Source organism: Rhineura floridana, chromosome 2 (genome assembly GCF_030035675.1).
Source record: "Rhineura floridana isolate rRhiFlo1 chromosome 2, rRhiFlo1.hap2, whole genome shotgun sequence".
Classification (NCBI taxonomy): Eukaryota; Metazoa; Chordata; class Lepidosauria; order Squamata; family Rhineuridae; genus Rhineura; species Rhineura floridana.
The window spans coordinates 204,396,523-204,424,095 of NC_084481.1; the positions used below are offsets into that span (position 1 = coordinate 204,396,523).

A 27,573-nucleotide genomic window follows, 5' to 3' on the forward strand; every position below is an offset into this window, starting at 1 on the left:
TTCTGAAAGGATACAGATATGCTGGAAGCAAAATTCCATATCCAGAGTTCTTCCAAGGAATCAGCTGCTTTTTGAATGGGCATTTTCATAAGTCGAACAAGAATTGGTTGTCCTGAATATGCTAATAATTGTTCCTGTGGAATTTGGGCTAACATGTGAGTTATTTCAAATAGACTAGCACCATGCCACAGATCAAACACAGTCACATGTAGAGGTCCATGAGGGCAGTGCTAGTTCCAAGCTTTTGGCGGCCTTGAACAAGATATCTTCCGGGGCCAGCTCTACCATTAGGCAAAATGAGGCAACTGTCTCAGGAGGCTAATGCTAGGGGATAGCAGCAGTAGCATCCCACTTGCTGTTCTTCCTAAGCCCCCTGGCCATTCTCCGCTGTTGGAGGACAGGGCTTTATATGCCAGATGATATGTCCTGGGCAGTGGAGACTGGGCCATTAGGGCACCGCCCCACTAACTTCAGACATTTCAGCAACAAGAAAGTAGGCTAGCTTGTTGCTACTCTATACACCAGGGCCAGCCAATGTGGTGCCCTCCACCTGTTGCTGGACTACAACTCCCATCATCCCCGACCATTGGCCAAGCTCAGTGAGGCTGATTGGACTTGGAGTCCAATATCATCTGCAGGGCACCACATTGGCTACCCCTGCTTCACATATACTCTTTGTCTGGCAACAACCTTCCATAATGGGATCACAGCTGACAGGTAGTATAGCAGTACAGCTCTGCCTGGCATACAGAATCACTGTAACTACATATGGGCACCTACGGAATGCATATCTATAGCAGTATGCGAGGGACAGCCTCCTACCTAAGTGTGTGCAGAATGACTTTTCCTCAACATTGAATAACCAGTGACAGGCTTAGCTCCCTACATGGTGGAAATTAGGAGGCAGGATTTCAGGTCAAAGGATGTGTCCCAAAACTCTTCTAAGAAATTGCCTGCTAGAGTTTTGTCTAGCTAAGGCAGTTAGAAGACTAGGTTACAAGTCTGAGATCTAGGAAAATTAAGCCTTAAATTAACTTTTGTTGTGAATGTTACTCTCTTGTCCTTTAGGTGCCGCATCTCAAAAAATCTTCCACAGGGTTCATGTTCATTGAGAAATACAAGAATAACATTCAGTTCTATTTTTGCATGCTAATCGACCGATTTCATGGCATATTTCTAAGCCCAAATCTCCAAAGAATCAATTCAAATTAGCATTATGATTATTCCCCTAAGAATCTGATTCATTATAATACTGAACCAGAGCATGCAACTTTGGAAGCATAACATGCAAGTTAACAGATCTGAACAGAAACCTGCTCTAAAAATCCTTTGTCCTTGCTAACATATTGACAGTGAGCAAGTTGCACTTCGTATAGTAGAATATTCTAAAGACTGATGGTCCTTTTACAGAACAGAAGGAACAAATTACAGGAGGTAGAAAGCCTGACTTTAAAGTTAGAGGATTTTAACATTTTGAATAATAAATGAGGGGAAATCTACAAGTTGCTTTCCCCCCTTCTGAATATTTCATCATCATCATTTTTTAAAAAAAACCACCTGCAGTTTAGAGTGAAATTTTGGAAGCAGTCCTAAACTCATTCTTTTACAACTGAGATGAATAAAAGTCTTGCATATTTTGTGATGTGTTTTTAGGATGCAATACTTTCCCCAGGTGAATGATGGTATTTGGAAGAAGCCTCACTATGCTAGTAGAACACTAAATATGCCACTTACAATTAGTAGTAGACAACATGGGAAACAAAGGAAAATAGTGGCAGGGGTAAACAAGGGAAAGAATGTAGTACTTAGACTTACAGTGCAATCCTGCTCAGAAGAAAGCCCCACTGACTTCAATGGGACTTGGTGAGTGAGCATACAACTGCAGCCTTAGTTAAGTAGGGCATGGGGAAGGGTTGTTCCAGAGTCTAATAACAACACAGTGCTTCTGGGCATGTACTGAGTGCCTTTATATCACCGAGTAAATTGTTCATTCTGTATCTGGTCAGTGAGAGCCAGTGTGGTGTAGTGGTTAGAGTGTTGGACTGCAACCTGGGAGACCACAGTTTGAATCCCCACACAGCCATGAAGCTCACTCGGTGACCTTGGGCCGGTCATTGCCTCTCGGCCTCAGAGGAATGCAATGGTAAAACCACCTCTGAATACCGCTTACCATGAAAACTCTATTCACAGGGTTGCCATAAGTCGGGATTGACTTGAAGGCAGTCCATTTCATATCTGGTCAAAGTGTGTTGCTTCCAGGTTGGCTTGAATCCTAGACCTTTGATTTTTAGAAATGTTGGTTTCCTGAATTCTATCTGAAGCAACCTACAAGCATTTTGTGGTGTAGGTGTTAGACAGTTGTGCATGAGTCAAGGAGATCTGGGTTCAAAACCTTTCTCCATCACAAAGTCATCTGGGAGGCCTTGAGCCAAACTTACCTCACAGGGTTGTTGTGAGGATTCAATGGGAAAAACCACAGAAGCCGCTCTGGAGTTCCTTCCAAGAAGGGTGGTATACAAATGTGATCAGTATCTTTACCTATGTATATCACACACAGATGGATATTCCATGGGGAGGCACTTTATTTTTTTAAGATAAAAATGGTAGTCACTTAGACAGAAGCCTGAATACACTGATTAATTTACATTTTAGATTTTCTGCATGAGCATTCATCTTGCCTCATGTCCATAAAGGATGACCCCTTTGCAAATCCAACCCAGCATGCATCCCCATAGTACAAAACGCAGTATCAGTTCCACTGTAGAGAATGTTTTAAAAATATTATCACTCAGGCCACCTTAATAGTCATTTAATTATTCATTTTGTTTATTTACAGTGGCGCTATTACACATAATATGGTGCAAATCCCCAGCAGCCTCAAACACCAGATGCTAGTTTTCTATCTGCAATCCCACAAGGAAAACCAAAGCATCATCAAGAGGATTTTAAAAATAAGCCCAATTACATTTGTGCTAGCAAGTTAATTTGCCTAAAATAAAACTCTGCAAATAAGTCATGCGTTTCTAGTCGCTGCTGTATTTTTCAGGCACACACTTAGGAACATCGGATCATTGGTAGGTTTAGCTTAGTATTGTCTATTTATTAATATTATTTATTTACTGAATTTATATCCCGCCCTTCCTCCTGAAGGTGCTCAGGGCAGCAAACACATCAACAAAACAATTAAAAAGCAGTAGAAAAACAGTTGTAAAACATTCTAAAAATAATTACATTTAAAAACATTATTTCATCCAGTGATCTTCAGGTTGCCAAGAACAGTCTCCCTGAGCTGTCAAATGCCTGGGTCTACACTGAGTGGCAGCAGCCCCTGGGTTTCAGATAGGGCTCTCTCCCAGCCTTGCCTGGATATGCCGGGGATTGAACCTAGGACCTTCTGTATGCAAAAGTATGTGTTCTACTATTGAACACAATAACGTTAAGGGCCTTTATTCAGCTTATTCATAGAGTCAACCTGTGAGGTCATTATTAATACTATTGTATAAACAGGCCACTGAGGCTCAACAGAGCACTTCAACTCAGGGGACGCTGGTGTAAGTTGTGCTGGTGAAAGAGAAGCCAGCATAACATTCGGCTGCATCCAGTTGCTATTCAGAAGCTGCTGGGTTGGCTGAATGCCGGCTTAGCCGGGAGCTGCACACTGGGACTAGAAAGTAAAAGCCTGTTCTCTCAATGACCTCTACTGGGGAGTAAGCCCTCTCCATTGACTTCTATTGCAATTATTTTCTTAGACTGACCTTTTCCCAGTGTAACTTTTGCCTGGATTGGGCCCTGCAGGAGCACTCTGAACATGAGTTGGATGTGGCCTAAGTTCTCTCAGCCTCTCCCGCTCGGGCCCTTCCCCAACACGCTCTTTTGGGGGCCTTACATGGCTTACGCCGGCTCCACTTGCACCAGTCTTAGCTAAGTTGGCTGGGTTCTGGCTGAGCCAGGCTAGCCCAGCTGAGCCCTGGCTCAGCCAGGCTGACGGACTTATGCCAGCATAGCCTGGCTGAGCCGGGACCCAGCCGGCTCAGCTGGAGATCCACTGCATCCAACTCCCTTCAGCCTGGTGTAAATGCAAGTTGGATCGCACCCTTAGCCAAGCCTATATAATGAATCTATCATAGGCATGACTTGAATCTGGGCCACCCAAATCCAAGTCCTGCTATCTATTTATTGGACCACGTGGGCTTCCTCCCTCCTCCCTTTTAAGGATGAGAAAACTAGGAAAGGAGAGGGAGAGTTGTACATATGCTGTGTAGCACTTCTGGTTTTCTGCTTTTTTAAAAAAAGGTTTCATTGACTGTTTCTGCACTGGAGTGATGGAGCAGCAGAATGATTAGCCTGTAAACAAGAGATTCATGTAGATCTTTTGAGAGTTGAGAACTGCATGGAAGATTCCATCAGAAGCACTATAACCAGGACACACACACACGACCACTTTACACCCAGCAGTTGCCTTCACAATAGTCACTTCTCGGCGAGTAGCGGTCATGAGTTTCTCTAGTTTGCAAATGTGCTCCTGGGGCCCAAAACTTTGGCAACCCCTGGAGTAGGCTATATGTATAACAAATAAAACATCTCAACATATTTGTTATTTAATTGTTGTATTATATTGAATGTTTAATTGTATGCTGCTTTGGTATTATTATCTTAATGAGAGATGGTATAATCACCACCATCACATTCAGCAATGTGTATGTATGAGAATTTTTAATCAAGATTTTTATATACTGTATAAGCAGACTTCTAAAATAAACTTCCTGACAGGACAACATGAGTCTTGAAACTTCTAACATGAAAATATTTGCTTAAGGAAAGGAAAACTGAAGGAGAGAAGAGATCCCCACAGCCGAGTATCAGATGTGGTCTTACATCTTTCATTGTCTCTTTTCAACCCCTGTTCAGATCTTCCAAAAAGATAGTTCCTAGTCAGGTTGCATTAGTTCTTACACTTAAGAGCCAGCCTTACCTCAAAAGTCAGTTGAAAAGGAGACATTCCCCAAGTTCTGGCTTTCAAGTGTCAGGATGTAGTGTTTACTGTTCTGATGGATCTGCTATGCTTCTTGTGGGGCTTCAACAGGAAGCAAAACCACTCTTTCACAGGTTCCCCCTCCCCCCGGGATTTCCTGTTATTGGTATTGAAAACAGAGCTTTTACATGTGCTGAAAATTGAAAATATTTAGCAGTGGTAGCATATAACTACAGTTTGAAGGCCCCCATCTGAAGCCAAAAGAAACAGTATGAACAAGTCACTCAAGTGAGAGATGGCAGATTGCCGTTTCAATGAGAAATGATATCATTCAAATCTGGAGGTAACAATAATCTTCAGGAATCTGAGCTGCTCTGAAGTACAGCAGTGAAATGCCATAGCAATTCCTGTTTAACTATGGAGGCTTTCTGACAAGTTCTGAATCTTTAATGTCCTCCTTCTTCACTGGATATCTTCATTCGGTGTCAAACTTCACATCCCATTTACGACTACAGAAGTTTTGCTTGAACTGTCTGTCAAGACAACAATATTACATAGAAAACAGTTACTGCAAACAATGATATTCTTCTCCCAAAATCTCTAAGTGATGAGCCGACTTGTTCCCTCCAGCTGCAGGCATGTTCACTGGTGGGAGCATGTTTTTTTTCTGCCCGCATGTTACATCTCAAAACATGTAATAGGTATGTACTTGGGAACAATGGCCTATTGGGACACCCGGGTATGTGTCCAAGCTTATCTATGAACGACTAAGGATACATATTTTTCCTCCAATGCTTTATGTGGTTTGAACAATTTAAAGTAAATAAAAAGAGGTTCTTTTTTCCTTAATATAATTTCAGAATGTCAGACAACAAAACAACTACAGTAGGGCCCTGCTATTCGGAGGTCCATTTTTCGGTGTTCTGCTAATATGGCGGTTTTCAATTAGAGTAAGGACCTACTCATACAGCGCTTGTTCCACTTTTACAGGATTTTACAGGCATTGGGCACCATTTTATTGATGGAGGTTCGCTTTTCAGCAGGTTTCGCTTTTCAGAGGGGATCTGGAGCGTAACCCGCAGTATGAGTGGGGCCCTACTGTATTAGAACCTGATTGAAGAACCAGTGAATAATGGTGTTCAGTTCTGTCTGGGAGGCCAGCCTGAAGCATTCTCTTCAGCTGGGCAATGGCCTAAAGCAATATTGGTGCCCTCCAGATGTTTGGGAGTACAACTCCCATCAGCCTCAGCCAGTATAGGAGTTTTACTCCAAAAAAATCTGGAGGGCACCAATATTGCTTTAGGCCATTGCCATTGCCAAGGCACCAGGTTAGTGAAGGCTGATCAACGGCAGTTTGGTTCATCCAACTAACTGTTCCCTTAATTTCAGCAAAGCTGTGAAGAAGGTTACACTACTTTGGTGTGCATCTACCCACTCATGGAGTCTTTGCGCTATGGCAGATACAAGAATCAACCATAAACACAATACTACCAGTAGCTGATGTCATGCCAGCGCTGAGGATGAGCTTGGGCTTCAAAAGAAGGAACTCAAATTGTGCTGGAGTTAGAAATGTTACATTTAATAAGGGTCAAATCATCCAGAAACCCTTATTCTGTAGGATTTCACATCAATGTAATGGGGTAGAGGATCATGAGAACTAGTGAAGTTGGATGTTGGAAACACAGATTTAAATCCATTGTGAAGCTCTAGAGATCTCCTTGGGAGATGTAGTCTCTTTAATCCACTATCCAGGTTTATGTATGAGTCTAGCAGTGCAATCCTAAACATATATTTGGAAGCAAGACACTCTTTTTTCAATGGGAACTCCTATGTAAGTGTGCATAGGATTGCACCCTAAAACACTCCTCAAGAGGAAAGGGGCACACAAGTACATTTAACTGCTAAACCCTGATCTAGAGTATTGTATTCAACTGTCCTACTCAGAATAGCCCCATTGATGTAAGTTAGTCATGTCTATTAACTTCAGTGGCTCTACTCTGAGTAAGACTAGTATGGACTAGTATATACATTTATTCAAACATGGACAGATAATTGCACAGACCTGTTTCTCTAGTCACATGCGGTTATTCTATAAACATACATTTGCTGAAGGTATAAGAAGCTTCCCCTTTCCACTTCAATGCAGGCTGATTAGGCTGTATCTGCTGTATGGTTTTGCTCATATATGTATTTAAATCATATTTATATATTTTTTAAAAAATCTCAAAGCAGTTTACTACCTAAATTAAAGCATCCAACAAAGCATTACAAAATATTAACATAAACATTACAGATGAAGGTCAAATATAATATTATTTATTTATTCGTGAAGAAGAAAACCAGCAAAACATAAAGTATAAGACAAAGCAATTTATTGGGAAAATCAGAATATATGTTTAAAGGCACAATACATTCCATGGAGGATTCAAAAAGCATTATTTCCATGATATTAATTCATGCATATTAATTCTCTTTTTTTAAAAATCTGAAGGAAAATGCTTTCTAGATTTTAGATAGCTTTAGGTGTGGAGTTTTTATTTGGCTGTTTTCATGAGAACACACACAGTTCAGGTGAGAGGAAGTCCTGACACATTATCCTGTCCATAGTTCATTGCTGATTGAAAGTCTTTGAAGCTAATATGGCCATCAGAATCCTGATCAACCTCCCTATAAAAGAAAAGCATTGAAACTTAGAACCAGCACTTAATTAAGAGAACGTATACATAGAATTCTAGTTATACTATACTTTCTTATTAAACATCTCTGATTATACAAATGGTAGATATTCATTTGGCAAAGGCAGCAACATCTGCTCATGCCATATAATGTTGGAACTGCTTTTTAATGTGTTTTTAAAGCTTTTTTTAAAATATGTTTTTAAAGCTTTTTAAAAATGTTTTTAAAGATGTTTTGTTTTAATATATTTTAAAGGATGTTTTGTTTTAATATATTTTAAAGTCTGTTTTTATGATGTTTTAGAGTGTTTGTAGTGCTTTTGCTTGCTGCCCTGGGCTCCTATTAGGAGGAAGGGTGGGATATAAATCTAATAAATGAATGAATAAATAAAATATGAGTTTATAACAATGAATCTACTATTACTAAGAGTACACTATGTTATATATATTTGCCAATGGCCGTGTAATGAATGTGCAATCTGGTCTTACAACTTTTTATATACAGTTCATTATAAATAGCTAATTTTGTATAAGTCTAAAATTTCTTGAGAAATAGTTGGACAACTGAAACAGAAGATTTAGGTAGTCTACAGAAGCAGCTTTGATTAATCAAGCTAAATTCTTAAACTCTAATGAAGCATTCAGTCTGGCTCTAAAAACACACAGAATGGAGCCCTGGCAGAAATTAAAGATGATGCATTGAAATAGGATCAGACAATTATGTTACACCACTCAACATAAATTTAATATACCTGCTCCTTACTAAACTATTTAACTGCTGTGGAGACAGACGTGTATAAAACAGAGGTGGGTGGACAACCTGCACCCCTCCATATGTTGTTAGATTCTAACTCCCTCAACTTCAGCCAGCATGGCCTATGAATGGGAATGATGGGAGCTGTAGGCTAGCAACATATGCAGGACCACAAATTAGCCATCCCTGCAAATGAAGCTGGAAGCAGGTTAGCAGGGCTGCATAATTACACACGATTCCATTCCAATGTTCCACCTATTTTGGCATGCCATGGTATCACATGAGGGGGAAAGCAATGTTGCTGTCAGTCTCTTCCTCTCACGGGGCTTCTTACTTGTTCATCATAAGGCGCAGCAAACTGGCCTTTGTGAATAAAAGCCAGCCTCTAGTTCCTTCATCAGTTTTCAGTCCATGGGTCAAAATTGGCCATTCAGGAGATACTACTTAGTAACATTCCCAAAGGAGGCTACTACTGTGTCTAATTGAAAAGACTATTTTAAATTATCAGGATAATTCTCCAGGATAATACTAAAGAGAATGTTTGTTCTTTACCTGAATAAAAGCATTCTAATGAAAAGCCCAGACATTTTCTCTACAAACATTTCAGAGTAATAAGAATGACAAGCCTTTAAAACAGTTTTTTTGGATAGTTTTCATATTTCATTGGTAATAGGTTTTTAGCTCCTACTGTGGAGCCTGATCATGCCTCTGACATTTTCTCCAAATATGTGGAACTGAATTGAGCTCACTTCACAAGCTCACTTAACACAGAATATTAATGTGCTTCAAAAACTCTATTATAATTAAAAAACATGGTCAAAGGATGGTCAAAGCACTCTTATTCTTCTGAAAATTAAAAACATGGTGTTTTCAATCCATATTGGAGCACTAGAATCCAAAAGAAAAGACAATAATGGATATGGGGTTGTAATAATGTGCTTCAGAAGAGTGGTAAAGACAAGCCAATTTTAACTACTTAACTCAGAGGAAGGCAATGGTAAACCACCTCTGAATATCTCTTACCACAAAAACCCTATGAACAGAGTATCCAAAATGCAACATGAGATAGTGCTGGAAGATGAGACCTCCAGGTCAGAAGGCATTCACCGAGCTACTGGGGAAGAACAAAGGACAAGTACGAGTAGCGCTGTGACTAACGGCGCAGCTGGGTCAAAGCCGAAAGGAAGCCCAGAGGCTGATGCGCACAGATGCAAAAGGAGAGTCTGGAGTTGTACGATGCACACAATAGGAACATGGAATGTGAGAAGCATGAACCAGGGAAAGTTAGAAATTGTCAAGCAAGAAATAGAATGCATCAACATTACAATACTTGCTGTGAGTGAACTAAAATGGATGGGAATGGGACATTTTCAATCGGGCAACTACAAAATATTTTATGCAGGAAATGAGAAATTAAGAAGAAATGGGGTTGCTTTAATAGTGAGAAGTGATGTAGCAAAACCAAAAGGAGCTACAATGCAAGGTCTGAGTGAGTGTTATCAATGAGATTAAACGGGAAACCTATTAACATAACCATCATCCAAGTCTATGCTCCAATGGCAAACGCAGAAGAAGAGGAATTGGAGAGATTTTACGCAGAAGTACAGGAAGAAATTGATCACACACCAAAACAAGATGTGCTGATAATCATGGGGGATTGGAGTGCAAAAGAAGGGAATAGAGAAGAACTAGGAATTGTGGGGAAATGGGGCCTAGGAGACAGAAATGAAGCAGGAGAAAGACTTATTGAATTCTGTGAAGCCAATAATTTGTTTCTTGCAAACACATTTTTTGAACAACCGAAAAGACGACTGTGCACGTGGACATCACCAAATGGTCAATATAGGAATCAAATTGATTATATAATTGGTAGTAGAAAATGGAGAAGTTCCATACTTTCTGCGAAAACAAGACCAGGAACAGATCATGAACTGGTTGTATCGAAAACCAGAGTAAAGCTAAAGAACAACAACAAAACAATAATAATGCCAAAATACAATTTAAATAACATCCCAGAAGCATATAAGGATCAAATAAGGAACAGGTTTGAGGCTTTCAGCTTAGTTGACAGAGAACCAGAAGAATTATGGAATGGAGTCAGAGACATGATCAGGGAAGAATGCAAAAGAACAATACCTCTAGTTAAAAAGAGAGAAAGACCTCAATGGATGACGGAAGAAACTCTTAAAATGGTTAAAGAGAGAAGGAAAGCAAGAGCAAGAGGAGATAGAAACACAGTCAGAACCCTAAATGCTACAATACCTCGACTAGTACGTAGGGACAAAGAGAACTATTACAATAGTTACTGTATAGAAATAGAAGAGGACAACAAAAAGGGTAGAACCAGAGCACTGTTCCAAAAGGTTAGAGAAATTAAAGGGAAATCTAAACCAAGAGTAGGGATGTTGAATCATCAACAGGGGAACACGCTGACTGACCGAAATGAAATAAAAGGAAGATGGAAGCAATACACTGAAGAACTCTATAAAAGAGATGCCAGGATGACAGATTCATTCATGGAGGAACCGTATAATGTAGAACCAGAAATTTTAGAATGTGAGGTGAAAGCTGCTCTTAAAATACTTGGAAGAAACAAATCACCAGGAACAGATGACATACCAATAGAGTTGCTACAAGTTACTGAGACTGAATCTGTCCAAAGTTTGACAAAGGTTTGTCAACAAATATGGAAAAATTAACAATGGTCCACAGACTGGAAGTGTTCAATATATATCCCAATTCCAAAGAAAGGGGATCCCAGGGAATTCAGTAATTATCCAACTATTGCCTTAATATCCCATGAAAGTAAAGTAATGCTCAAGATTCTACAACAAAGGCTCTTACCACATATGGAGCGAGAAATGCCAGATGTCCAGCCTGGGTTTAGAAAGGGAAGAGGTACTAGAGATCATATCACAAACATACATTGGATAATGGAACATACCAAGGAATTTCAGAAGGAAATCATCCTGTGCTTTATAGATTACAGCAAAGCCTTTGTGTAGGTCATGAAAAACTATGGAATGCTTTAAAAGCAATGGGGGTGCCACAGCATTTGATTGTCCTGATGCGCAACCTATACTCTGTACAAGAGACTACTGTAAGGACAGAGTATGGAGAAACCGAATGGTTCCCAATCGGAAAAGGTGTGAGTCAGGGGTGTATTTTATCACCCAATTTGTTTAATCTATACACAGAACATATCATATGGAAAGAGGGATTGGGCCAAATTGGAAGAGGTGTGAAAATTGGAGGGAGAAATATTAAGATATGCAGACGATACCATGCTACTAGCAGAAACCGGTAATGATCTGAAATGAATGCTGATGAACGTTACAGAGGAAAGCACAAAAGCAGGACTACAGCTGAATGTCAAAAAGACTAAAGTAATGACAACAGAAGATTTATGTAACTTTAAAGATGACAATGAGGACACTGAACTTGTCAAGGATTGCCAATACCTTGGCACAGTCATTAACCAAAATGGAGACAATAGTCAAGAAATCAGAAGAAGGCTAGGACTGGGGAGGGCAGCTATGAGAGAACTAGAAAAGGTCCTCAAATGCAAAGATGTATCACTGAACACCAAAGTGAAGATCATTCAGACCATGGTATTCTCGATCACTATGTATGGAAGTGAAAGTTGGACAGTGAAAGAAATGGATAAGAGAAAGATCAACTCATTTGAAGTGTGGTGTTGGAGGAGAGCTTTGCAGATACCATGGACCCCAGAAAAGACCAATAATTGGGTGTTAGAACAAATTAAACCAGAACTGTCACTAGAAGCTAGAATGATGAAACTGAGGTTATCATACTTTGGACACAACATGAGAAGACCTGATTCCCTCAAAAAGCCAATAATGCTGGAAAAAACAGAAGGGAGTTGAAAAAGAGGAAGACCAAACAAAACAGACCTGAACTTACAAGATCTGAACAGGGTGGTTTATAACAGATGCTATTGGAGGTCGCTGATTCATAGGGTCACCATAAGTTGTAATCGACCTGAAGGCACATAGCAACCACCACAAATAAATAGTCCAGAAATGGATAACCCTATTCACCATGGTTACCTCAGATTTGAAGTCTCAATTATATGCAGGAAGCTTTTGGGGCCACTCTCAAATAAGTATGTAGAGGATTTGATTTTAATACCAGAGACCAATACAGCTACTATTATAGAAAGCAAGTGAAAGCAATTTCTTTTTGATTTTAGTGCGCTACACAATATAGTATAGCGTGCGAAACTATCAGAACAAAAGATGTTCATCTTGACTACACATTGTTTGCAATGTGTTCATCTGACCGAGGTCAGGCATCTTTTATTCATCATCAAGTTAACCATGAGAAAGCATTTTAGGGTGCAAAACTATACTGAAGTTCCACCAGCTGAAGGGCTATAGGATATGATGGAAGCCCTGCTATGCTGGCAGAATGCAAAAGATGCCATTGCAATGACAGATACACAGGTGGAACACTGTTCTGGCAGAGCTGATCTGCTGCTGAAGATACACCAGAGGAATGACTAAAATGTGGAAGAGGTATGGGTGGCACACAGGGGGCACATGAGGAGCACTTTTATGCTGAATCCTATACCCCTTCAATCCATGGCTGTGTTCCCATCCACAGTGCAACCTGCATCAGCCCTGAACCTAATGCACGTATTTTCCTGCCAACTGCATCATATTTTAAGGGCAGCCACCACATAAAAAACTACTTTGCTCATGTTGCTATAACAGAGCATAGGATAGGGTGTAATTCAGCACCCAGTCACAGAAACTACTATCATTATAAAAACCCCATACACTGAGATCATAACTCAGAACATGCAGCATGGGGCTATACATCTTGGGCTACCTGTCACATACAAAGAGCAATCACAAGGTGATAGTGGGGAAACAGTGGGCAGCAGTATTTCCCCACACGAAGGGGGATTCATCCCCAGCAGAAGGTAAGCACTTTGCTCCAACCATTGCTACTGCTGACCAAACATGCATGAGCACTTTTGCCTTCTAGGAGCACATCCTGAATGCATGGTACAACTGAATAGTCATAATGAAAGCAACAGCTTCATTTTAACACACATTTTTACTAGATGAAATACTTACCTTTTTAATTCAGTAAATAAACTATACAAATTTGTAGTTTAGAATAACTGCACTCTTCAGAGTACATTATTCGTTAACTTTCCATAGAGGGGAAAAAATGAAAGTGTGTATTTTGTGGCATTCAGTACCTAAGGCTGATCTTTTACTGGAACTGTAGAAGTAATTGGTATCACAACTTAACTCACTGCAGAACATAAATTATCCTCTTATTAAATTAGATAATTAAAGTCTCCTCAAGCTGGTTAAGTTCTCTCTCCCTCCACCCTTCTGTGCTAAGGAACCTCTCCAGTTGGAATATTTTAAATCTCACTGTATTGTGTAAGTAGATACTTGAAAAGAATGATGTTCAGTGTCTTCTCTGCAGTGCTGCTTCATTTTTTAAAAAAAAGCTTTTCATACTCCTGATGGGCTCCCCACAATGAAAAAGCATACAGCACAAGCCTACTGAGATGTAGAGCCATCCATATGAGCCAGTGTAGTCTTCTCCTGTCACCAGGGTGCTGCTGTGTTGCACTGTAGCATCACAGCCAGACCATTCACTCCAAAGTGAGGGCCTTCTGCACCTCCCCCAGAGGCAGCCAGCAACTTCTTCTTCTCAAAGCCTTGGAATGAATGACCTGGCTCCCATATGCATACCCAGTAGCTCCCTGAGATGAATGTGGAGCCAAGAGTGGAGTGGAGGTATTTTGTCTCATAAAATTTATTTATTTATTTATTTTAAACATTTATACCCCGCCCTATTTTCGAAGGAACTCAGGGCGGCTTACAATAAAACAGAAACAGTTAAAAAACATCACTATATTCAATTTAAACAATTTAAGTGAGTTAGATACAAAGTAAGTTAAAAACTAACTACTATAGTTAAAAGCCAGTCTGAATAGAGCAGTCTTCACCTGTGCACGAAAGGCCGATAATGATGGGGCCAACCGAACCTTGCTAGGAAGAGAGTTCCACAGATTAGGGGCAACGATCGAAAAAGCCCTATTCTGTGTCTCTGTAAGAAAGACTTGCGAAAAAGGAGGAGTGAGAAGAAGGATCTCACTGGAGGATCTTAGAGTCCGGACTGGTTCATAGAGGGAGAAGCGCTCCGACAGATAGCCTGGACCTAAGCCGTATAGGGCTTTATAGTTCAAAACCAGCACCTTGAATTGTGCCCGGAAACAAATGGGCAACCAATGGAGCTGATACAGCATAGAGGTTGTATGATCTCTATAACCCGCCCCAGTCAACATTCTGGCTGCAGCTCTTTGTACCAATTTCAGTTTCCGAGCAGTCTTCAAGGGCAGCCCCACGTAGAGTGCGTTACAGTAGTCTAAACGGGATGCCACTAAGCCATGTGTCACCGTGGTCAAGTCTGACAGATCAAGGAACGGACGCAGTTGGCGCACCAATCTTAATTTAGCGAAGGCACTCCCGGCCACAGCAGAGACCTGCACCTCCAGGTTCAGAGCCGAGTCCAGGAGCACCCCCAAACTGCGAACCTGTGATTTCAGGGGGAGTGTAACCCCATCCAGCACAAGTTGAATCCCTATTCCCTGATCCGCCTTATAAGGCAGCTCTGCATCCTTGTCACGTTCAACCACTTCCTGTCAGGGCCAGTTCAAGAGAAGATCTCCTCAGAAGAGGATCCCACTGCTGATCATTATAACTCCCACTATCAGAAAATAATGGCCAATTAGGTTTCATGTCAGTGATTCCTACAGCCATCTAGAAGATTACCAAGATGCTAATTTCATCTCCCTAATGACTCAGCCCCCTCTAAGATGCACACCTTAATGGTCAATATAGGAATCAAATTGATTATATAATTGGTAGCAGAAGATGGAGAAGTTCCATACTTTCTGCGAAAACAAGACCAGGAGCAGACTGCAGTACAGATCATGAACTGATTGTATCGAAAATCAGAGTAAAGCTAAAGAACAACAACAAAGCAATCATAATACCAAAATACAATTTAAATAACAACCCAGAAGAATATAAAGATCAAATAAGGAATAGCTTTGAGGCTTTAAACTTAGTTGATAGAGAATCAGAAGAACTACGGAGTAAAGTCAGAGACATTATCAGGGAAGAATGCAAAAAGACAATACCTCTAGTTAAAAAGAGAGAAAGACCTTAATGGATGAGGGAAGAAACTCTTAAAATAGTTAAAGAGAGAAGGAAAGCAAAAGCAAAAGGAGACAGAAACATGGTTAAAACCCTAAATGCAACAATACAGCGACTAGTACGTAGGGACAAAGAGAACTATTACAATAGTTATTGTCTAGAAATAGAAGAGGACAACAAAAAGGGTACAACAAGAGCCCTATTCCAAAAGATTAGAGAAATTAAAGGGCAATTTAAACCATGAATAGGGATGTTGAATAATAAACAGGGGAATACACACTGACTGACCGAGATGAAATAAAAGGAAGATGGAAGCAATACACTGAAGAACTCTATAAAAGAGATGCCAGGATGATAGATTCATTCATGGAGGAACCGTATGATGAAGAACCAGAAATTTTAGAATGTGAGGTGGAAACTGCTCTTAAAATACTTGGAAGAAACAAATCACCAGGAACAGATGACATACCAATAGAGTTGCTACAAGTTACTAAGAATGAATCTGTCCAAATTTGACAAAGGTTTGTCAAAAAATATGGAAAAATTAACAATGGCCCACAGACTGGAAGCGTTCAATATACATCCCAATTCCAAAGAAAGGGCATCCCAGGGAATGCAGTAATTGTCTAACTATTGCCTTAATATCCCATGAAAGTAAAGTAACGCTCAAGATTCTACAGCAAAGGCTCTTACCATATATGGAGCGAGAAATGCCAGATGTCCAAGCTGGATTTAGAAAGGGAAGTGGTACCAGAGATCATATCACAAACATACATTGGATAATGGAACGGACCAAGGAATTTCAGAAGGAAATCATCCTGTGCTTTATAGATTACAGCAAAGCCTTTGATTGTGTAGATCATGAAAAGCTATGGAATGCTTTAAAAGCAATGGGGGTGCCACAGCATTTGATTGTCCTGATGCCAAATCTATACTCTGGACAACAAGCTACTGTAAGGACAGAATATGGAGAAACCAATTGGTTCCCAATCAGAAAGGGTGTGAGACAGGGTTTGTATTTTATCACCCTATTTGTTTAATCTATATGCAGAACGTATCATATGGAAAGCAGGACTGGACCAGGATGAAGGAGGTGTGAAAATCGGAGGGAGAAATATCAATAATTTAAGATATGCAGACGATACCATACTCTTAGCAGAAACAAGTAATGATTTGAAATGAATGCTGATGTAAGTTAAAGAGGAAAGCACAAAAGGCAGGACTACAGCTAAATGCCAAAAAGACTAAAGTAATGACAACAGATTTATGTAACTTTAAAGTTGACTATGAGAACATTGAACTTGTCAAGAATTATCAATACCTCGGCGCAGTCATTAACCAAAATAGCGACAATAGTCAAGAAATCAGAAGAAGGCTAGGACTGGGGAGGGTCGCTATGAGAGAACTAGAAAAGGTCCTCAAATACAAAGATGTATCACTGAACACTAAAGTCAGGATCATTCAGACCATGGTATTCCCGATCTCTAGGTATGGATGTGAAAGTTGGACAGTGAAAAAAGCAGATAAGAGAAAAATGAACTCATTTGAAATGTGGTGTTGGAAGAGAGCTTTGCGCATACCATGGACTGTGAAAAAGACAAATAATTGGGTGTTTGAACAAATTAAACCAGAACTGTTACTAGAAGCTAAAATGATGAAACTGAGGTTATCATACTTTGGACACATCATGAGAAGACATGATTCACTAGAGAAGACAATAATGCTGGGAAAAAAGGAAGGGAGTAGGAAAAGAGGAAGGCCTAACAAGAGATGGATTGATTCCATAAAGGAAGCCACAGACCTGAACTTACAAGATCTGAACAGGGTGGTTCATGACAGATGCTTTTATTTTATTTATTTATTTATTTATTTATTTTATTGCACTTGTGTACCGCCCCATAGCCGAAACTCTCTGGGCGGTTTACAGCAATCAAAAACATTAAAACAAATATACAATTTAAAACACATATTTTAAAATTTAAAACAATATAAAAACAATTTAAAACACATGCTAAAATGAGGTCACTGATTCATAGGGTCACCATAAGTGGTAATTGGCTTGAAGGCACATAACAACAACAACAATACACAGAACATATCATATGGAAAGTGGAATTAGACCAAGCTGAAAGAAGTGTGAAAATTGGAGGGAGAAATATTAAGAAATACAGACAATACCATACTACTAGCAGAAACCAGTAATGATTTGAAATGAATGCTGATGAAAGTTAAAGAGGAAAGCACAAAAACAGGACTATAGCTGAATGTCAAGAAGACTAAAGTAATGACAACAGAAGATTCATGTAACTTTAAAGTTGACAACGAGGACATTGAACTTCTCAAGGATTATCAATACCTTGGCAGTCATGAACCAAAATGGAGACAACAGTCAAGAAATCAGAAGAAAGCTAGGACTGGGGAGGGCAGCTATGAGAGAACTAGAAAAGGTCCTCAAATGTAAAGATGTATCACTGCACACTAAAGTCAGGATCATACAGACCATGGTATTCCCGATCTCTATGTATGGATGTGAAAGTTGGACAGTGAAAAAAGGAGATAAGAGGAAAATCAACTCATTTGAAGAAATCGCCTCCTGCCGATCTCAGAAGATGTCCTCCCTGAATCTCAAAATGGTTTCCACCCTTCCAGGGGGACAGTGGACATGATCCTCACTGCACGACAGCTTCAAGAAAAATGCCAGGAGCAGAATCGACCTTTATATATGGCGTTTATTGATCTGACTAAGGCCTTTGACACTGTGAATCGAACCACTCTCTGGACCATCCTTCTGAAAACTGGATGCCCTGATAAATTTGTGAATATTTTGCGACTCCTTCATGATAACATGACAGCAACAATTTTGGACAACGATGGCTTTCAGAGCGATCTATTCAGAGTCAGATCAGGCATAAAAAAGGGATGCGTCATTGCTCCTACCTTATTTGCTATCTTCATTGCTATGATTCTACACCTTATTGAGGGGAAACTTCCTACTGGTGTGGAAATCATATATCAAACAGATGGAAAGCTTTTTAATCTCACTAGGCTGAAAGCAAAAAGTAAGGTAATGTCAACTTCTGTCGTAGAACTTCAATATGCCGATGATAATGTAATCTCTGCTCATTCAGAGAAAGATCTTGAAACTATCGTAAATGTCTTCGCAGAAGCATATGGAAAGCTTGGGCTCTCACTTAATATTAAAAAAACCAAAGTGCTTCATCAACGGGTGTGAACTAGTCCCTCTGTAGCATCATCGATCCAGCTTAATGGTGTGATGTTGGAGAACGTTGATCACTTCCCCTATCTCGGCAGCCATCTCTCTGTAAAAGCTGACACTGATGCTGAAATTCAATATTGTCTGAGCTCTCTGCGTGCCGCATTCTCCCGAATGAAGCGTAGAGTGTTCGAGGATTGGGATATTCGCAGGGAGACCAAACTGCTTATTTACAAAGCCATTGTACTACCGACCTTACTGTATGCCTGTGAAACATGGGCCATTTATAAACGCCACTCCCAACTTCTTGAAAGATTCCACAAAAGCTGCTTCCGGAAAATTCTGCAAATTACTTGGGAAGACAGACGGACTAATGTTAGCGTTTTGGAAGAAGCAAAGACTACCAATGTTGAAACAATGATCCTTCAACATCAACTTCGCTGGACTGGCCATGTTGTTCAGATGCCTAATCACCGTCTTCCAAAGCAGCTGCTTTACTCCCAACTTAAGGATGGAAAACAGAACATCGGTGGACAGCAAAAGAGGTTTAAAGTTGTTCTTAAAGCGAATCTAAATTTTTTTAACATGAACATCGACAACTGGGAAGCCTTGGCCCATGAACGTCCCAAATGGAGGTCGGCTATTATCAAAGGTGCTGTGGACTTTGAAGAAGCACGAATACAGGGCAAACGGGACAAACAAGCTAAGCGGAAGGCACGTCAAACTGTTGAGCCTCTGCTCACCCGCAAGGGCTTGGTAGAGGGAAGACATGAGCTCCAGACTCCCCAGCTGCCAGAAGGCGCGAAGACGCAGGAGTGGTAGAGTCTCAACAAGACCTTGGGAGGGAGTGTGAGGCTGAGTTTGGGTCAATTCCCACGGAAGGCACGATATCCGAAGAAGAGAGCGCGCCACCCCCAGATAGATCAGTGGAGCCGTCGGAGGTTGCCTCTGAGCGTGCGTTAACTTGCTCTTCACCGAGAGGCTCGAGGGAGCCTCCAAGTGCGTCTCCGCCCCCCAACCTAGAGCCTGTTGCTAAGGAGCCGGTTCTTTCGGATGAGCCGCTGGAGGCACGCCCCCCCGCTTGCAATGCCGTGAGAAACGGACAGGACAGAGGTCGGACTTGCGCAGGAGTCGAGATTACGATCAAAGACTTTCCCTACTTAAGACGGCAGCTTTCCGGTTTAAGCTGCTGAGTCGACTTCCTTCACACATTGCAGATCATGTTTAGAGTGTAGTTAGGGAATTCTAGTGAGCTAGTGTAGAGATTCTTATGAAGCGCGCTGCTTTTGAAGTATCCATTACTTTAATAAAACAAGAGTTAATTGCACCTGTGTCTCAGCCTTGTGGATCCCGCTCTGAACGGGACACAAACAAATCCTCATTGCGACCATCTTCCATCTGGAAACCTATGTCCTCACTGTGGGAGGCTGTGTGGATCCAGAATTGGCCTCCACAGTCATTTACAGACCCACTGTTAAAGACCTTATCTTGGAAGACAATCTTACTCGGCCACGAATGATTGCCAATGAATGAATGAATGTTGGCGGAGAGCTTTGCATATACCATGGACTGTGAAAAAGACAAATACTTGGGTGTTAGAGCAAATTAAACCAGAGCTATCACTAGAAGCTAAGATGATGAAACGGAGGTTATCATACTTTTGACACATAATGAGAAGACCTGATTCACTAGAAAAGACAATAATGCTGGGAAAAACAGAAAGGAATAGAAAAAGAGTAAGGCCAAACAAGAGATGGATTAATTCCATTAAGGAAGCCATAGACCTGAACTTACAAAATCTGAACAGGGTGGTTTATGACAGATGCTATTGGAGGTCACAGATTCATAGGGTCACCATAAGTCATAATTGGCATGAAGGCACATAATAACAATGACTCTGAATTTACATTACAAGACAGCCAATTCAGACCACGGAACCATTGTATAAAAGGGTTTAAATGAAGAATGTGTATTTGGAGACAATGCAAGGTCAAGCTAGCTAGCATTATTGAGCTAAATTAGAATGTAGGGCTTTGTCACATGCATTGACAAAAATGTTTACAAAATAACTCTGTCCCTCTTTTAGCTCGGCCCTAAATTTAATTAGAGGAGCTTTATATTTGGTATACCAGCAGGGTAGGGGCTGCTAGAGCAAAGATATCTGGCTAAAGAAATACATCCTTGTTTGCATGAATTAGAAAATCCTTGAATTACAGACATATCAACCTGGTTCAGATGTAACACTAAACCATAGTCTAGTGTTATGTCTTCCACCCTGCTGCTATGCCATTCTCTGTGCTCTCTGATACAGCCACAAGGAAGAGATTTGAAGCATTTTTCAAATAACCACAGTTTGTCATTATATCTGAAATGGTAACTGCAATTAGTCTTAAGTACTGGTTAATCCAAACAAGCGAAGATCATAAACCACAGTCTGAAGTTTGCTTGTTTGGGCAAACAATACAAAACAATAGAACTTATTCTTGTTTAGACATAATGATAAGTCATGTTTAGTTGAAAACAGAAGCAAAGACTTCTGATCTTCTCATAGCCACACCTGAGGAAGCACATGAGCACAAAGCTTATTCACATAGCACCAAATCACAATTTAGTGTTAAGTCCTAATGCAGCTAGATTATAAAAATTTATATAAATTATTAGGTAAGTGCAAGCATAGTCTATTATGATTATTAGCCATGATAGGCAAAATTCACCTGTATGCTCAGTGTGTTCCTGGATACTGTGATACAGGCAAACAAACAAGGATGACTATCATCATGCTGCCCAGCTTGTGACCTCCTTGAGGCTTCCACATAACATTCTATTTCATGTTTCTAAATCACATGGGAAGATTTCTTTTGCTTCTAAAAGTATAGAAATGGTGTGCTTGATTCTCAGAATCATACTAGATGTACTATTGTTATAAAGTTATACTGTGCCTATTTTGGTATTATAGCACACACTATTTCTCAGAACATTAGGAATGGAAACGAATTTTAAAAGGTCATCTAATCTATTTTCACTGCCCTTTTCCAATCAGAAGAGTCAGTTGACAAATGTGCAATCCTTTTTTCCTTGCATGGTGGGGATATATTTATGCTGGCCATTATTACTATTTCTCCAGCAACATACTGATGATCTCTTTTGGACTGTCTGCAGACAATGAGGTACCCCTGTAAGGAATACAAGAATGTCGTATGTTTAATTACAGGCACTCAACTGATGGCTTGTCACACCCTAGGATTAATAATGACTTTCACTTGCCTGTATGGTCTTTAAAAAAGGCGAATTTATCTCCTGGGAAACTGAGAAAGTTTCTCCAATGTGTCTTTACACTGACAGGTATTCCAGACTTCATGCTTTCATTTATAACAGTGCACATGAAAGCTGAATTAAGAATACAACTTTGGACCAATGATTACCTACAGTCAATGGGCCTTATAAATTCGTTGTCATCAATACTGACTCTTCTTGTATAAAGATGAAAGACGTCAAAAGTTAATGCTGCTTCCTTATGTTCCTCCAGTCCTCTTTGAATAACGTTTTCAAGCAGTTAGGAAGGTCTCTGTCTAAACTGTTAATTATGCCATATCCAATGCTGCCGCTCTGCTGGTGCAAGGGACTTCTCTGTGCGCAGCAGAGTTTCCTATTCCTCTTTTGTCCCGTCCAGCCCCCTTTATGCCCTCCAAATTATCTCTGGAGGGTTGGGGGACACTCTGGAGCAGATTTTGGGGGTGTGTGGGGGGAAGGAAGGAAATGGGAGTGGAAGGAAATGGAAACCAACTGGTGCAGCATAGACAGACCCTATGGGCTTCGTCCACCAGTATTTTCAACACAGTTCTTGAGCACAACCATTCCCATAATGCAGCCAAAATGGCATAAAGGTCAGAGTACTTCACGAAGAGCCAGGAGACTGGAAGCTCACTGGATGTCCTTGGGCCAGTCTCTCCGCTTAGCCTACCTTGTTATCTTGTTGTGAAGATAAAATAGGTAGAAAGAGAGTCATGTACCCTTATCTTGAATTCTCTGAAATATTTTTAAGGAAGAAGTCATTGCTAAATGGCCCTGAATGCTTTGTATGCAAAAGGTTCAATCCATGGCATCTCTGTCCAGAAGGATCAGGTAGCAGAAAACAGAAAAGGCCTGCTCTGCCTGAGACCCTGGAAAGCCACTCCCAGCCAAAGCAGACAACACTGAGCAAGATCAACAAACAGTCTGATAGAAGACAGCATGCAAAGGCTCCCAGGTTCAATCCCCAGCATCTCTAGGTAGGGCTAGGAAAAACCCTGGGGAACTCCTGCAAATCAATGTGGACAAGACTGAGATAAATGGACCAGTGGTATAAGGCAGCTTCCTAGTGGTGAGATCCAATCCTAGTCCTACTCAGAGTAGATGCATTAAAACCAATGAGTTTTAGCAATTTTAGTCCACTGATTTCAGCATATTTTAATTATTTATTTATTATTTAATTTGTATCCCGCCCTTCCTCCCAGCAGGACCCCAGGACGGCAAACAAAGTGCTAAAAACACTTTAAAATATCATAAAAATAGATCTTAAAATACATTAAAACAAAACAGTGTTAAAACAACTTTAAAAAAGGGTTAAAAACATTATTATAAAACAAATTAAGCAATTCTAACACAGATGCAGACTGGAATAGGTCTCAACCTAAAAGGCTTGTTGAAAGAGTAAAGTCTTCAAAAGGCACTGAAAAGATAGCAGAGATGGAGCCTGCCTAATATTCAAAGGGAGGGAATTCCACAGGGTAGCTGCCGCCACACTAAAGGTCCATCTCCTATATTGTGCAGAACGAACCTCCTGATAAGATGGTATCTGCAGGAGGCCCTCACCTGCAGAGCGCAGTGATCGACTGGGTATACAAGGGGTAAGACCATCTTTCAGGTATCCTGGTCCTGAGCTGTATAGGGCTTTGTACACCAAAACTAGAAACTTAAATTTGGCCTGGTAGCAAATGGGCAGCCAGTGCAATTCTTTCAGCAGCGGGGTGACATGTTGGCGATACCCTGCCCCAGTGAGCAGTCTCACCGCTGCATTTTGCACCTGCTGCAGCTTCCAGACCAACCTCAAGGGCAGCCCCACACAGAATGCATTATAGTAATCCAGCCTGGAGGTTACCAGTGCGTGGACAACAGTGGTCAAACTATCCCGGTCCAGAAACCGCCGCAGATGTCTCACCAGCCAGCAGCTGTTCCAAGAGGTTGCGAGATTAACTGCAGCCTCTCTCTGGAGCAGGGGCCAGGCAGGGGGTCCCAGTCCTTGGAGCACTTACCAGGAACTTCAGCTGTCTGGACAGACAGCAGCCCAAAGAAGCTAGTAGCAAGCACCCAGATGCCAGATACTGGCTCCCAGGGCAGGTCTTCTTCAGTCCCCTAGTGCTGCAGCTGTTTCCCTCATATCACCCTATGAGTTCTTAAACCAAATAATGTTGGCTTGTTTACATACCTCCTATATCTGGTAAGTTATGGAACAGAAGCAACAGACTTTTGAACAATTTATTCCTCTTCCTTTCCCTACTGATATAACCACACTCCTCACAAATCCCACTATATTTGAAAGATATGGTTTTAAATCCTGAAAGAACACAAAGGAAGAATCAGTTGTCTTGTTCTCTGTAGAGCCTAACACCCATATAATTGCCATATTAAGCCAGGGATCTCCCAAGGCAAGACACCATAAGAACAGAACATAAGAACTCTGCTGTATCAGGCCAAAGGCCTTTCCAGGCCAGCAAATTTTTTCACAGTGGCCAACCAAATGCTTTTGGGAGGCTTGCAAGCAGAACCCTAAGGGCAATTGTGCTTTCCCTACTTGTAATGCCCAGCAATTGGTATCCAGGGGATACTACCTCCAACAGCGGAGGTAGAACATGGCTAGCAGCCATTGGTAGCTTTATCCTCCACAAATTTGTCTCATTCTCTTTAAAAGCCATCCAGATTGCCATGACTTCATCTTGTGGGAGTAAATTCCATAGTTTAACTATGCGCTGTTTGAAGTACTTTCATCTGCCCTGAATCTTCCAGCATTCAGCTTCATTGGATGCCTCCAAGTTCTAGTCTTATGGGGGGGACGACTTCTCCCTATATACTTTCTCCACACCATGCTTAATTTTATACATTTCTATTCCTATCACTCCTTACTCGCCTTGTCTCAAGTTCTACCCCAACCTATTTTAACAACCACCAACATTTCTCTCCTCCTCCCTAGGGGATTTATTCCAAACTGGATGCTTTTTAGCTCCTGTCAGCTTCATCCCTGCAGTCAGTTTAAAGGCTGCTCTGCTGCTACCTTTTTCATTTTAATTGGCAACGGTTTGGTTGCACCCTGGTTCAAGTGGAGTCAGCCCTTTTGTACAAGCTCAGCTTGTCCCCAAACATCCCCAAAATCCAAACCCCTCTTCCCGACACAGCCATCTCATTAACACATTGAAGCTACACAGCTGTGCTTGTCTAGCTGACCCCATTTGGGGAACTGGTAGCATTTGAGAGAAAACCACCATGAAGGTCCTGGCTTTCAACATCCTTCCTAGCACCACTCTTTCATAATTCTTTCTACCCAGTTTGTATACTTCACGTTTTACATTAGGGATATAACTTCAGTGTCACACTTTATTTTCCACTTCTGCTTTCCTTTGTGTGATTTTTCACATTTTTAATCTGTTAAGAAAGAAAACTCTTTGGACCAAAGGCTTTCCTTTGTCTAGTGCTTGTTCAACATCCATTACTATACAATTATTCTCTGCTGAAACTGCTTGGGCCCGCTGTTAAGCAAATGGCCACAATAAAATACCATCCACACGACTGTCTGAACACTCAAAATTTCTAATCACTTCCTCTGATCTGTTGGGCAAGCAGTATGTGCTGGCTGGAAGCTCCAAATCATGAATGATGTTTGGCAGGCTTTGGAATTTAAGATATAATTCCAGAGGAGAAATATTTAGATGGCTCAGTTCTTGTGCTTAACAACTGAGATGAGCAAAGGATGGTAGGAATGCATGTGGAAATCCCCCCCCCCAAAGTCTGTACCTGAGTAGATAGGAGAGTGCTAGTAACAAAATTTCCTCTCAGAAGGCTTTGCTTCTTTTTTCCCCCTTGCCCCATCCTTCCTCCCTCTCTTTGAGTCCACTTCTACACTTACCCAGTTACATCCTTCTTATTTTCCTTTCAGTCTTATTTAGCAATAGTCCATTCCCAGTTAAGTTGGCAAGATAACCTTCATATACGTGGGGGTGGAACTTTAGTCTAGAGATAGGTATGTCTTTAAATCATAAGAAGAGTTTTTTTATTTGTCTCAAACCTTGAATCTCTTCTGCCATAAATCTTGCAACATCAGCTGATGCCCACAGTCATTCTTGACCCTTTGCTTCTGCCCTGTCAAGCATTGTAGTCTTGTTCCTTTCTTTAGTGGAAAACTTATTGGGTGCAAGTAAGTCTGAGGTGAGACAGCAAATTGGAATAGTGGCTACTGCTGATGGAGGCTGATATAAGGAGGGACAAGAGTTACAGAAGTGAGGAATATTATACCAATTTTAATACCAAGGAATTTTAAAGATGAAGATCTTAAGTCAGTCAAAGTTTCATTTAGTGAATACAGGAAATGGTAGGGGCCAATTTTGGTTTTTTTTAAAAGTCATATTTGTGGTTACCAGGTATTAGAAAGTTATATTAAAAAACTACATATCCTAATGAGTTTCAACAGGAATCTAAACTGCTACTGCAGTACAGCCAGAACTGCCATACTGATTGAACAAGGAGAGTAAAGATGACACCTCATGCACAGAGTCCCTGCTGGGGATGAAATGACCCACCATTTGGATTGAAGGATGACAGCTTCTCCAGCAAACTGCCTTTTCCTCTAATATATCAGCCAGTCCTTTCTACTTCTAGTGCTTGTTCCTTTGTTGATCAGCTTCATGTAGTGCATTGCAGATTAGCAATGTATTTATTAATTTCACTTCTTCAAAGCCATAGATGTTAAGAAAAACTAGATAAATACTTAATAAATGTAGAAGAATCACATGGAGGATTACTATAGTTTTGTTAACTAAAATAGTACAGGTCTGATAGGATTACATGCACTCAAAAGCCCTATTTTGAGTGATGAAGCCCCTGAAGAATTATTTAAGTTATCATAATATCATCAAGATCTGTGAGTACTTACCCCCAGAAATAGTCTGGAGTGCTCTCCAGTTTTTTAGATGATGAGATTAAATACAAAAGGCAGTACATTGTGGTGGGGAAAATGGATGGATTCAAAAGCTGAACAGAAATGACTTCTTTTTTTTTAACTTTATGTAGGTTTCTCTTTTTTTTCTGTTGTAATAGCAGTGTTCCAACAATATATTTAAGGAAACTGAATGTCTGAATTCTTCTGGATAATGAATCAAGAAGACAGAAACAAGAACAGCCAGAGTTCACCCACTGAAACTTAAGAGCAAATTCATGCATTGCTTAGAAGGCATAACCATATAACATTACATGTTATATACATGTAAGTCTAAAATGCTGCACACAACATGTGTTTTCAGTCACTTGCCATGATTAAAGGCATTCTTGCACACATGTATACATAGCAGAATAATGTTTCTGCATATGTGGAACAGTTTGAAGTCAGCATAAACTTGAATGACTCAAGATGTGTTTTTTTTAACAACCTTCGTAATGATGACATTCTATGCTAGTGTTCCAAGTAAAGCAGTAATTTATTTTGCATGATTGACCATTTATTG

The 27,573-nt window shown here is 40.6% G+C and overlaps 1 protein-coding gene across 5 annotated transcripts in view; it reads right to left on the reverse strand.

Moving 5' to 3' along the window:
- Positions 1–2,580: 2,580 nt before the first annotated feature.
- Positions 2,581–27,573, reverse strand: part of EFCAB11 (EF-hand calcium binding domain 11) — a 55,782-nt gene continuing 30,789 nt past the window's right edge. The window contains exon 6 of one of the 5 annotated variants that reach the window (XM_061611940.1): positions 2,581–5,505. In XM_061611940.1, the coding sequence (XP_061467924.1) occupies positions 5,448–5,505 (58 nt within the window). In that variant the 3' untranslated portion in view covers positions 2,581–5,447. Of the gene's footprint in view, positions 5,506–7,321; positions 7,640–27,573 lie in introns of those variants that run through there. The other 4 variants (XM_061611942.1, XM_061611937.1, XM_061611935.1 and 1 more) reach the window with 4 other exon arrangements.